Consider the following 13147-nt stretch of genomic DNA (forward strand, 5'->3'; position numbering starts at 1 on the left):
GGAACACGATGGTCATTGGTTATTTAAAGCCACCAATAACTCGCCATGTCATATGAGCATTACAGGTATTCAGTACGTATGCGAGAGCCGGTGTCACCCGGTCTCTCACTGGGACTCTCCGCTCGATACCGCTGATTGTCCACGGCTGCAATTGCATCTACTCTGTATGGGGTAGATGCGCGTCCGCAACTTGTGGACGCACCCGTTAGCACGCAGCTAAGCTTCTCGTGATAACAATAAACAGCACACAGATCGGAGCCTGGGTGATACTCATAGTTATCCCGTGCCGGTTCATCTTGTAATGGTAGTGAGTATACAGAAAGTTGTGACGACCAAATTTAAACCCGTTTTTACTTCCATAGTCTACGGCCATAAACAAATAACATCGGTGGAATCCACAAGGAAAAGTAATACGTGTAGATGTCACTGCGAGCTCAAAAGAGAATTTAGAGCTGTCAAGCTATCGATAATAACAAAATTCGATATTTATTAAACAAATAAAAATAAATAAAATCGGTATTATCGTTATTTTCCTATTACAAATACAAAATGACTTACAAATTACAATAGACGAAAGGAACATTTTCAACTGAAAACAAGTAAATCCGTGATAGACGTTTTTATTTGCACGGTTTTACTTTATAGGAAGAAACTAAAAAACTGGTTTAGATGTAGGAGATCTTGGCAGTAGAGCTGGCAAACTATCGATATTTTCGGTACTTCTAATAATAAATATCCATACTATCGTCAATTTCCCATCACCTATATTTCAAACGTAAATGAGAAGTTAAAACCAAGAGATCGTTTCATATAGAGCACAAACTGAATAAAATCAATTTTAATAAAGTCAGTTGGAAGTCATGAGAGAAATTGTTGCACAAAATTTTAGCCCAATCGGATGAAAATGGATCTTAGTGGATATATACAATGTCGAAAAGCTTTTTTCATCAATTTTGAGAAAAATATAACTTTGCCGATAGTATGTATAAGAAAATTATCAATCGATATTCAGACAAAAAATAAAATATCGATAGTATCGATATTTTGTCAGCTCTTAAAACTTATACTGGCACTTCGGATGTATGGTCATTGTAATAGTATTGGTGAAAACTAAGGTGTATTCATCACATGTACACATAACCATTAGTCATGGCTGAAAAATCAAAATCATTTGATTTTTTTCGATGAATGACGTCTATCGATTACCGTTTACAAAGAAATGTGTAATCATTAATTGACAGATATTGAAAAACACGTTCTGTGACAAATACAGTTAAGAAATGAGAAGTAAAGTATGAAAAATTAAATAAAATCAAAGAAAAGAAAAAATCGATGTACCGTTTTAGGCAAAAGCTGTAATCAAAACGTACACACGATGAGTACGATCATGATGTGCCATGTAAACTCAGCATTACAACAGATTTCTGAACATAGGATGATTGGGTTCTTTACGATTCTGAAAGTCAATACATACAAAGCTTGGGGGCCCCGGTAGCCGAGTTGGTAGCGTGCTTGGATTCCCAGTGCAGGGGTCGTGGGCTCAATTCCCGCCGGAAGCCTTGGTCTGTCGCTACTGTGGTATCACAATGGACGTAAAATTGTTTATGTAAGTCTGTAAAGGATTGCCACTCTTACCTAACCTAGCCTACAAAGCTTAAGGAAAATCAATTCAATCATTTTCAATGAAGAGTAGGAGGATAGCATATCCGTCTGTGACACTAAACGCCTTGGTTCGAATCCTGAATATCTGAAAAAATGTTTGCGACATTATTCAGCTATACGTAGTTCGGACTGGGCAATAAAAAGGAAATCCATTATAATTGAGCCTAAACCTGAATCGAACAGCACTCATTGTTATGAAAGAATTACACTCTCTATTTGTTAATGTTATGTTCATGGGAAAATTCCCATTATTAGGTAAGCTAGTCGAAGTGACCCAACAATAATTAACTAAACTAAGGACAAAAATAATTAGCGATTTCCATAATTAATTATAATTGAATATATTTACAAGTATTTGAAAAATAAGAGAAATATGTTATCCAATAATTTGTGCCCTCATTAAATGGTTTGGTGGTCTAATAGATAAAGAAGATTAAATAAAAACAATAACACTCCATGCTCGTCATTCACCTACAGACAATTTCCGAGTATATCGTTTATAAATTTATAAAATAACAAAACCCATATTGTGTTACGATAATGACTAATCGTAGTAAAGCATTAGATAGGTGATACAATGTACGGTTGGTCAGTGTTTGAAGTAACGGCCTGGGAGATGGATGTAAGGGGTATGAGCAAATCTCTGAACAATGTCAAACTTGTTGCTTAGTGCGAATAGTATTGTGAGACATGATATATTTGAAGGTAACACACAACTACTTAAATAATTGCAATTTCAGGCTTAAAAACAACAACATCAACAATTATTTAAAGAGTACGTATGTATATCGAACGAAAGAGTCGGTATAGCTACTGTGCTGCTGGCAGGCATATCAAAAATAGTTCGATGATAAGGGGACAAATAATAAAATGATGTGTAGGGGGGCAGATACTTACATGCAGAATTTGACTATCATAAATGTTTTTAGCTACACTACAGCTGGCCTTGACATTCGAAACATATCGATATAGTATGTTATTTTTTTAATTTAATGTTTGCTTATGCTTACACAACAAGAAACAAACATTTTCAAGGTAAGTATTCCCTTTTAAAATTTAATGCAGAGTACTTGAAATTTATAAGTTTCATATTCTGCCTTAGAAAGATTGCGCAAAATTAAACTCTGTTTTAAATATTTTTATGTATGTAATCAACTTAAATTTAAATAAATTAATGAAAATTCTAATTTTTTAGGTTGGAAAGAAAGGGGCGAGGCATACCAATTTGTTGCGGTAGACCATAAACCTTTGCTGGAAATCAAATTCACGAATGCTACATTATTTAGTACACAAAACAGAATGCATGATAAAAAATTAGACTAAAACAGAATTAAAAAAAAGATTATACAATTCTTTATGAACCGACTAAGATTATTATTCAAGAAAAAAACAAGTAAAACTCCGTAAAATTTGGCCTGGTCAAAATTTGTTTAGCAAATAAAAGCGAGTTTAATTCATGTGAGCAGAATCTTAAAAAATTGTGTTTTAAGAAGTCAAATCGAAAGTTCAGTTAATATTGGAGCTTTATCAGGTTATAGGCGATTTGGACTATACTTTGGACTATTATTGGAAGTCGTAAGAGAAGCCATCAACATTTCATCCAAATCAAATAAGAATTGCACCGTCTAGGGTTGGAGAATACAAATGTGAAATCGGTTTATATAAAAGCTGTATTGGATCATGGAACGATTCGGATCATAATTGGTATGTATATTGTCACAACGGGAGGACTTTTATTGCAAAATTGCTCCAGGGCCTCAGGAAGTCAAATTTGGAGATTGGTTTATATGCGAGTTACAATATATAGGAACATGGATTGGTGTGGCTCATTTACAATGCAAAATGGCACACATACGTCAGTAAGAGGCATACTTTACTTTAATCGTCTTTGACAAGAAATTTGTCCCACTAGTCAAATTCAATCGATAAAAACCATTTGTGTAAAATTTTTAACGGCAAACTTTATTCATTGGGAAGTTAGGGTACTTGCAACAGACGGAGGAACAGAGGATGGGAAATTTAGCGTTTTCCGAGTTACAAAAGATTATGAGCACGATCAATGGAAATTTACAAATCATTACTTTTTTGCGGAGAGGGTGAGAACACATACTAAATTTACCATAAAGATTCCCTTAAGCAACAGCCGATAATTCTATCTTATTAATGAGAGAAGTCCGATTAAAGTTTAAGCTCAACGACAAGGGGCCTACTTTTTTATGCCTTGTTCGAACGACGTGCCGCATATAGCGTACGCATAGCTTCACCAAATGTAGCCCCCATTAGTATGGGGATAACCACCGCTGAAAGTCTTTCTGTTCACGCCGGGATGTGAACATAAGCTTTTGCCGTCATAGGCGGACATGTTAACCTATGCGCCACGGTGGCTTCTGTAGAAATATCAATAGAACGGCGCAACGCCACCGTCAGAGCTTCCGGGAGCATCCACAGGGAGCGGATAGCGGAATGCGATATCGAGTGGAAAGTTGTTGTTTTTGCAGTGTGTTGTGTTCTACTTGGTTCTGTTAAATATCCAGATCCAGTAACTCTGCTCCTAAGGTGGGGTGTGGGTCTGAGTCGAGTGGGTTTAACCTATCGCATATGTTAATAATGGAGTGGACCTGATGCCATGATCGTGCAATCGTCCGCGTATGAGTCGCCGTCTGGAGGCGCTGGAATGAAGGATATGTAAAGGTTAAACAGCGCCGGAGATATCAGCCCGCCTTAGGGAACTACCTGTTGCTGTGTTTCGACTTCTTAACCCTAAATTCCCCAAATGCCTGACGTCCACACAGATAATTCGCGACCCAGCGTTTCAGACCTGGCTGGACGGACGTGTTGGCAATGTCCTTAAAAAAGTTTGGCATTACTGAACGTGTCGAATGCTTTCAATAGATCCAAAGCCACGAGCACCGTCCTATCACATGGCCTGGGCTGATTGAAGCTACGGCAAATGTGTGGGGTGATGGAATGCAAAGCATTTGTTTTGGTATCCAGTCTTGGAAATACATGCTGATGCTCTGAGAATGAAAATCCATGCTGATTCTCGGCGAATGGAAATTCTCCAATAAGGCTCGGGAGGAGTAGTCCCTCAAGATTCTTGGCTACTGGTGAGAGAAGGGAGATCAGTCTGTGCGACTCCCGCTTACTTGGGTCCTTCTCAGGCTTCAATAGCGGGGTCACCCTGCCCATCTTACATACATCAGGTATATGAATGTTCAAAGACAGGTTGAGGACCGTTATAATATACTCGACTGCAGCTAGATCCTGATTCTTCAGCATCGGTGTAGGGATTCCACCGGGGCCCAACGCCTTGGACATTCGTTACTTCATCCACGTCAATTTGTAATGGCTCCCCATCTCCTCCTAGAATGTCATTCTCGGAATGCTCAATAAATTTACTGCTGAACAATCATGCGCATCTCTCCGGGTCAATCACAAATACATCTGTTAGAGCCAGAAATTAAGTGAAAGTGCGGACAGAACCTGCTCCTGCTTAAATACTGTGTGCCTGTGTTACTCATGACAAGGCGAGTTATTGGCACCTTTAAATAACCGATGACCATAACGTTTCCGCGGCGATGGACCGGAACGAGCTTGCTAACCTATGGATCTTGACGAGGATCGCTACCTCCACCTCAAATACATCTAAATTTAGTACGATTTGGACAAGAAGTCTTATACAAGTCACTGTGTAATATTGGGTAACAAGTAACTTTTATGAGATAAATTTTTTGAGGTGGAATTTAACAGAAAAACAGATAAACCCATAAATTACCCATGCTTGTACAAGTATTACGCTTTTTAGTAGCTACCTGGAAAGTCTGATGATAGGCACCAGGGAAATCCGGGAGTGCTTTTTGCTGTCAATGCCAGGAATATTTTTCTCTAAAATTCTGCCGAACATTTTAAATCCAATAACTTAACACAGGACTTATTAAGCTCTCTAAAAGTGGTTGCGACCAAACGAGTACAAATTTTGGCGAACAATGTCGTATGTTCCCCGGAAAGAGTATTAAAATGTATTGATCTTCAACTCATAAAGATTCAGGTTAGGACCATTGCCTGTGAGTGTCTTACTCATTTATCAGTAGTTACACATATACAGCCTTAATGTGTTGAACGTGTTAAAGTGACTTAAATAACTGAATAACTTCTTTCGGACATGCTAATCTCTGCACCAAGGTAGGTGGCTCAGAAAATGTAAAATATTCATATAATATCCATTTAATTTGTGTCTATTAAATAATATGCATGCATATGCAGCGTATGAAAACAAAAATGTCCACTGTCATAATTTAAAAATCGCCTTTAGGTGTGATTATATATGAAAAATGGAAAAAATTTGTCTCTGGTAAATATCATTTAATAAATTACATGAGTCGTTTCCCGCTTGTTTGGCGAACACACTACTTATATAAATAACTTCAAACTGAGGTCGAGAAAAGTAATGCCTAGATCAGCGATTGTGTCCCAACAATGACACAGTCATTTATTTTCACCACTAGAAAGCCCAGCAGGCAGATAGACGTGTAACCAGTGGTGAAAAATGACGACAAAAAAAATATGACAACCCTTTAATATTAGAATGCATAAATGATTAACAAACAAAATTATACAAGGAGCGCCTACAACACCAAAGACATGATCAAAATCCGCACAAAGGTGAAACTAAAGTTAAATAACTAAAACCTTGGATTACAAATGAATATTCAATACCACTAACAACATTCAACGCAACATACAAACACACATATATATATATATATATGTATATATATATATATATGTATATTCATTCCCATCCAACATAGAGAACCAAATACAACAATAACGAACTACTTCATAAAATAAATTTATGAAAAAAAAAACAAAGTAAAAACTTACAGGTTGCGAATTGGAATTAGTTTCATCCATAATTTTATCAGTCTCCATTTTCATCATGTTATAAACTTGAACTGTTTGTTTGCTATTCAATAAATATTATATATTTTCGTAGATTAGCTGATGATGCTGCACTACTACTATGTGTAATTATTTTACAATTATTTCTTCTTGCGCCGGAGCACAAAATTTCTTTTATAATTATGACGAAAAAGGTAATTAAAAATCACAGTAAAATAATTATTAAAAAAAAAAGATGCAATCTTCTAAAATAAAATCTCTTCTCTAAAAAAAACACTCGCGTTTTGTGGTTCACAGCACACACACGCACACAAACAAAAGCAAAAACAACTCGGAGGAGAGAGCGCAAAATATAAGATATAACCGTCTCTCTTCGATGTTTGCCTGTTACAGAGTATGCTGCTTCATAGCTCACTTTCTTGCTCGCTCACGTATTTTTTTCCCGAACAAGCGCAAGTCATTCGTTTTTGGGATTCGACTTTCTTTTCGTTTATCGCTGTTTGAAAAACATTTTTAAGCAATTTTTTTTCTTGATATATCACACTGTACTGCAAATATTTTGTTCTTCAAAGTAGCGTTAAATATTGAATTGATTGAACCATGTTCAATTATGCGAAGATGATTGAGGCTTCTGCTCTACTTGGCTCACGCGTCACAAAGTAAATGTATGGTTCTCCTGTTGTCTCTGTTATACGAAGGAATGGCTGTTCACCCAATGGTGAGTAGCCGGTACGAATATATGTAATTATTTGGTACTTGGTATTTATGTTTTTAAAAAGGACGGAAAGGCAACGATATATCTCCTGTTATCTCTCTTTAACAAACGGTATGAAGGATCGGGGTTCACTCAGGGTTAACTAAAGAAGGTTAGCTCACTTGCCCAGCTGATGGAATTGTTTTGCCATGAAATGATAACGCTATTTGCCAAACTGTCAAAACAATACGAGGAAAAAAGTGAAAATAATACGATTTGCAAGGCAGATTTAAAAAGGTGGTCTCAAGCGAAAAGCTAAGACCAACTTTAATTGTTTCGCCATGTAAAATTTGCAAAACATGTCTGGCATAGCAATCAAATAAACTTTTTTAGGATTGCACATAATGCACATATATAGGGTTTCGGCAGCCGTAGCTTCCATTATGTGTACTTGTCCATGCCGAAACAATTAAGGGTGGTCTCATTTGTACAACAACCACAAATCATATGGTGCAATCCGCTATATTGTCCTCAAGTTGATCAACGTTTTGCCAACACACACAAAGAAATTTGTATGCGTGTGTGTATATGTGTGCGTAGCTGAGTATAGAAAATGCGAGAAAGAAGATATAAACAAAGGCAATGCAAAAAAATCTGACATCTTAATACCGTCAAACCTGACCGGCTGTTAGTAGCTGCCGACACCTATATGCTTGACATTTGCTGCCAAGTTGTAAGAGCACAATAATTTCTCTGTTATTTCAATGTCTCCACTGGAAAGTAGTTGTTAGACTTCAAGTGGGCAATAAACATCGATTCACCATATAGCCCGATTTGTAATAGTTTTTAGCAAATAAATTATTTCATGTTGCATAGAGCGATTAAATATACATTTTTATGCATTTGCCAATACTTATTATGTCACCCTGTTACGCAAAGAAAATTTCATTTAATCAAGTGAACTTTTCGGTAACGAAAACTTTGCTTAGGATATGTCAATGCATTTCTTAAGCTTAGTATTCTGTTCAGCCTTTTAAGCGGAATGCTGCCAATCCCAAATAAAAAACGACGGCGAAATGCTGGAAGAAAATAGGAGAGAAAATAGTACTCAGTTTATAGTGAAGAAAAGAAATAAAAATTTTAGTGGCAACGCTTGAAACCATTGTAGGCGTCATTTTTGTATGTTTTAATTGGTTTCAATGGCTCTTTACCAATCACTTGCCATAAAAAACGGGTTTCAAATGTCAATTAACACTTTTTTTGAAAAATTTTTTATATGTCAATACCATGTTTAGTGAATCGATTTTTGTCGTTGCTCAGTAGTATACAGTACTGAAATAAAACACAGCTATTATTAGTAATGGTTGTTATATTCCGTACTTTTGGATTTATTGCCAATTTGCGTCACCCTGCGAATTTAAAAAAAATTGTGTTATCGAAAGTTAGCGATGTCGTTGCTTTCTCGCAGATTGCCTTGACTTCTGTTAAACGTTTATTCATTCTGCTCGTTGAAAAATTGCATATTGCGTCGTATTCCCAAATTCTTTCCCAGAAAACATTTACATAAATTATAAAAAAGGTAAAGTAAGAATTCCAGAAAATTCGTCGAAGTTATTACTGTTTCTTGCATCTGTTTGTTCAATTCATTTCGCATCAATGGAACCAATTTTGAACGTGCGTCACCAAACTGAGGAAGATCTTGAGTCATATGATTTGGAAAAATATAGTTTCGGAAGCTCAACGCTTATCATTGCCGATAAGAAATCAGTAACGATAAAACGTAATGGCGAACAAAGATTGCCCACCAGAAAACCAGATCCAAAAATTTACAATAGAAATGCTGTAAATGCCCGTGAGAATCGTCGAAAAAAGAAGTTGTATTTGGAAACGCTTGAAAAGGAGCTTCAGTATGCCCGCTCGGCCAATGATACGTTGAGCAAAGCGCTCAAACGACAAATGGCTATATCGCGGCAACTAGAAAAACAAAAAAAATATTACCAAAATATAATAGCTAATCATACAGAAATATCTAGCCTGCTCTCCATCTTGAGTAACAAGAAGACACCGTGTAGTGGGGGCCAAGAAGAAGCAGAAAGTAAATGCAGCAGCGCAGCTGAAACAACAGATGACATAATGGACAATGGTACAGTTACAGAACTCAACACTCCGAATTCCACAACTGATAATTCATCGTTTTATTTTTGCTTTAATAACAACTTTCACACAGATTTTGATAATTGCGGCTGCTTCGAAAGCTGCTCTGATTTAAGCAGCATATGGGATAAGGACAGCTGTCTTGCCGGCGCCCAAGATGTCGGACAACAAGAAGACAAACAAAGTGTATTTGAGGATCACTGTTATTATGCAACTTCTTCGTCATCTGACATACATTCATCTCCCGAATTATCAACATTTTCCACAGACCTCAGCTGGGATGATGATATTGGAGGTTTAACAACAGCACATGGACAATGTCTACATGTAAAACGTGGTAAGGAAGAGTTTTGTCCGACTTGTCATTTTGATTTAAGTCCCAGCCCGCCCCTACAACTGTTTAGTAGTGAAATACAATAAGTCTTTGTTATCCATTATTATCTGAACTTCTCCATTATATATGTTAAATACGTTGAGGTTAAAACCTCTTTAGATTATATATATTATGTTAATATAAAACTAGAAATAAGAATTTAAATATGTTTACACCAATTTGTATTTATAATTGTTATTTGGAGGCATGATTATTTTATACTCATTACTTATTTTATACATAAATTACTTATAAGATACACACAAAAATAAGTAGGAGTCATAATTAGAGCAATAACCCTCTTTAAAAAACCCAAATATGCATCAAGCAACGATTTTTAAACAATATTTTCGACATTTCAGTGTACATGTGTCGTCTTGGATGCTATTGAGATACCCGGCAGCGAGCTGATTAGCTTTCTTATATTGAATAGCACACGTTGCTAACAAAGGTGGGTTTTCAACGTCAAGCTGTTGAAAAGCGCAAATTTGTTCGATAGTCAAACTGATACTTGTATTGAATCTTTTTACAGCGCCAGAAATGAATGCCGACAGCATTTATGCGGTTGTAAAGACGTACATTTTGGCCCCATGTCATCGGCAGACGAATGTTCTGAACGATGTTCTGCTAAATGTGAGAGAATTATAATACATCACCATAAACCTTAGCCATGGTAGAGCAACCTATAATGCCATCATACGTATACAACTCAAGTTGCATTGAATCCATTACCAAAATCAGTCTACAAACACATAATACAAAAAAAAAAAATGAATTAAAATTACTTGCATTTATGGGATTCATTGCACTTAAACAGATACCATACGCTGTATCTATCGTCTCAATCATAAACATAAATTTTCCTTACAAAAGCAGTCGCTCCAATAATTTTTTTAAGGCGTTTTGCAATGTTCTGCAATTTTCAAATCAAATTTAATGTATGTATATATTACTATGTACTGCAAAATATTTGAAAATGTTGGGGTGTTGTATTATAATTCTCTTGATTTATATATTCTTTTTTACTTAAAAAACTTATTTCGAGGTTTCTCTACAGCAGCATTTTTATTAAAACACAAATAGTAAGTATTTGAAGAGGTATGTTGCTCTAATATTACTCCTACTTTTTATTTATATATTTAAATACCTGAATGTTTTTTACTTGCATATGAAATAACTACTGATGTGAAATATACATATTTTAAAAATATAAACAGAAATCCGCATATTTTTTTCTTTTGGGGGGGAAAACACATTTTTTGGGAATATTTACATGTGACGAAAAATTTTATTTTGAAGAAATTTTCATTGAATTGTTTTTTGGGTTGGGTAAGGTTGAATGTGTAGTCCACCAATATGGTGAGTTCACTGGAAGGTGGTTTTTTTTATCTACAATAACATACTACTAAAAAAATTAGAGCGCACAACAAGTCGATTACTGGCTTAGGTGTATGTCCATAGTGGCATGGGGCTAACCTAACACACTACTTAGAAGAAAGAGGTAGCACAGGTTAGTATGCCTTGCAATGACTCTGACAGCCTAGGTTCAAGTCCTGAAGAGACCATCAGAAAAAAAATTTCGGCTTTGGTTGTCCCCTCAGTACGAATGTATTCATTGTGGTAGACACAAATCTCACATAAGTCCACCGGTTCTCTGTTGCCTGTAGGAAAGTTCAAGCATTACAATAAAACTGGTCAAAACAATGAAAAATGTTGACTTTTTTTCTCGGTTTTTTTTAGTCCATTAACGTCTGACCCTTGATTCAATTGTCTGGCTTTAATGAAATTTCGTATTTTCATTATTTAAAGCATTTTTGTTGCCTGTAAGAAAGTTCAAGCATTACAATAAAACTGGTCAAAACAATGAAAAAAGTTGACTGTTTTTCTGAGCTTTTTAATCCATTAACGCCTGACCCTCGATTCCCTTGTCCGGCTTTAATGAAATTTCATATTTTCATTATTTAAAGCATTTTTGTTGACGCAGAATAAGTCCTCCGGGTTTCTGTTGCCTGTAAGGAAGTTCAAGCATTACAATAAAACTGGCCAAAACAATGAAAAAGTTGATTGTTTTTTCTGAGCTTTTTAATCCATTAACGCCTGACCCTCGATTCCCTTATCCGGCTTTAATAAAATTTCGTATTTTCATTATTTAAAGCATTTTTGTGGAGCAAAATTTTTATACGTATTAAAAAAAGAAAAATTGGAGAAAATTAAAAAACATGTCATTTTATTTCCCAAGCCACTATGTTCTTACAAAAAAAGAAACATTTTCATTATATTTTATTTCCCAAGCCACTATGTTCTTACAAAAAAAGAAATTAGGACGCCTGAGTTCAAACAAATCTTTTCTGATTATTTGTCGAATTTTTCATTCCAAACCCTCTAAAATCAATTTTGGCGCGAACTATGTCAACTGCTAACTAGCGCCCACCAAATATAATTCGTCGATAGGCTTGTAAATGAGCCTTCCATGAACCGATTAAGAATTTTTCACAAAATTCGTCAAAAATATTTTCGTTGGCCTATATCTCGGGACACGGACCACCTAGTGTCTTGAGATTACACACACGGATAGGTAAGAGCTTTCCCTATCTGCATAAAAAATTTCATCAAAATAGTGCGTATTTTGGAAAATAAAAAAAAGTTTGTGATCGAATTTTCCTATATCTCGGGACTTGGACCACATAGTGGTTATCACTTGGACCACGTATAGGTTATCACTATATCTATATACGTGCAAAATGTCGTGAAGATCCGACGTCTATTCACCAACAAATCCAACACAGAAAATGTTTCTGATTTTTAGTCGAATTTTCGTCTATCTCGAGACCCGGACCAACTAGGGTCTTGAGACTACACACACTTATAGGTTTACCATAAAACTATATACATGCAAACTTTCGTGAAGATCCGATATCTGGGCTCCAACTTCTGATTTTTCGTCTAACTGCAAACTTCCTTGGTTATTTTGGGGAATTTTGGAAGACATAAATCTCACATAAGTCTTCTGGTTTTCTGTTGCCTTTGTAGCAGTTTGTTGTGTTCTATAATTCGTCTGCTTGATTCTGTTGAATATCCAGCTCCAGGAACTCTGCGGCTAAGTTGGGGTGCGTCCAGGGGGATCTGGGTCTGGCTGGGCAGTTAAACAGGTAAAATGTTTCGTGTGGTCCCATGTCACAATCGAAACACACATCTTTCACACTGGCATCAATCATTGATCTGTAGGAGTTGAGGCGGCTGCATATGCCGGATCGTAGGGAGAATTCAATTTCTTCAGGTGCCATGAGAGACGGTCATTCTCCAAGGGCCACATTCAACCACTAGCTATTCAACGTATCTGCTACCGTGTGTACATGAATGTT

General features: G+C 36.1%; 2 protein-coding genes and 1 long non-coding RNA gene across 6 annotated transcripts in view; 2 read left to right on the forward strand and 1 right to left on the reverse strand.

Annotated features, from left to right (window-relative positions):
* The window catches only part of LOC106096390 (F-box/WD repeat-containing protein 11), a 29760-nt gene extending 22508 nt beyond the window's left edge, over positions 1-7252 (reverse strand). Inside the window, exons 1-2 of one of the 2 annotated variants that reach the window (XM_059362839.1) lie at positions 6980-7252; positions 6547-6735 (exon numbers count right to left, since the gene is read on the reverse strand). In XM_059362839.1, the coding sequence (XP_059218822.1) occupies positions 6547-6603 (57 nt within the window). In that variant the 5' untranslated portion in view covers positions 6604-6735; positions 6980-7252. Of the gene's footprint in view, positions 1-6546 lie in introns of both variants that reach the window. The other variant, XM_013264122.2, reaches the window with a different exon arrangement.
* On the forward strand, positions 2197-3119 carry LOC106096391 (uncharacterized). Its single transcript, XR_001222888.2, has 3 exons — positions 2197-2345; positions 2403-2697; positions 2858-3119. It is a non-coding gene; the product is annotated as an uncharacterized LOC106096391 (long non-coding RNA).
* A 1464-nt stretch (positions 7253-8716) lies between the features above and the next one.
* On the forward strand, positions 8717-10798 carry LOC106096398 (uncharacterized). 3 transcript variants are annotated; one of them, XR_001222889.2, is made up of 4 exons: positions 8722-9401; positions 9486-9749; positions 10148-10236; positions 10318-10798. XR_001222889.2 is itself a non-coding variant. In XM_013264137.2 (3 exons), exons 1-3 carry the CDS (start codon positions 8915-8917, stop codon positions 10174-10176), a joined length of 780 nt encoding a protein of 259 aa, XP_013119591.2. In that variant the 5' UTR covers positions 8721-8914; the 3' UTR covers positions 10177-10798. The 3 variants fall into 3 exon arrangements, 2 of the variants coding, with proteins under 2 accessions (XP_013119589.2, XP_013119591.2); XM_013264137.2 differs by having other exon boundaries at positions 8721-9401; positions 10148-10798; XM_013264135.2 differs by having other exon boundaries at positions 8717-9401; positions 9486-10798.
* Positions 10799-13147: the final 2349 nt, after the last annotated feature.

Source organism: Stomoxys calcitrans, chromosome 2, assembly GCF_963082655.1.
Source record: "Stomoxys calcitrans chromosome 2, idStoCalc2.1, whole genome shotgun sequence".
Classification (NCBI taxonomy): domain Eukaryota; kingdom Metazoa; phylum Arthropoda; class Insecta; order Diptera; family Muscidae; genus Stomoxys; species Stomoxys calcitrans.

What these genes read in the sequence shown, in the direction of transcription:
- LOC106096398 (XM_013264135.2), top strand. Translation starts at nt 8,915, where the DNA reads ATGGAACCAATTTTGAACGTGCGTCACCAAACTGAGGAAGATCTTGAG. An exon ending in AGATGACATAATGGACAATG is followed by an intron (nt 9,402 to 9,485) that starts GTACAGTTACAG and finishes ACTTTCACACAG; the next exon opens with ATTTTGATAATTGCGGCTGC.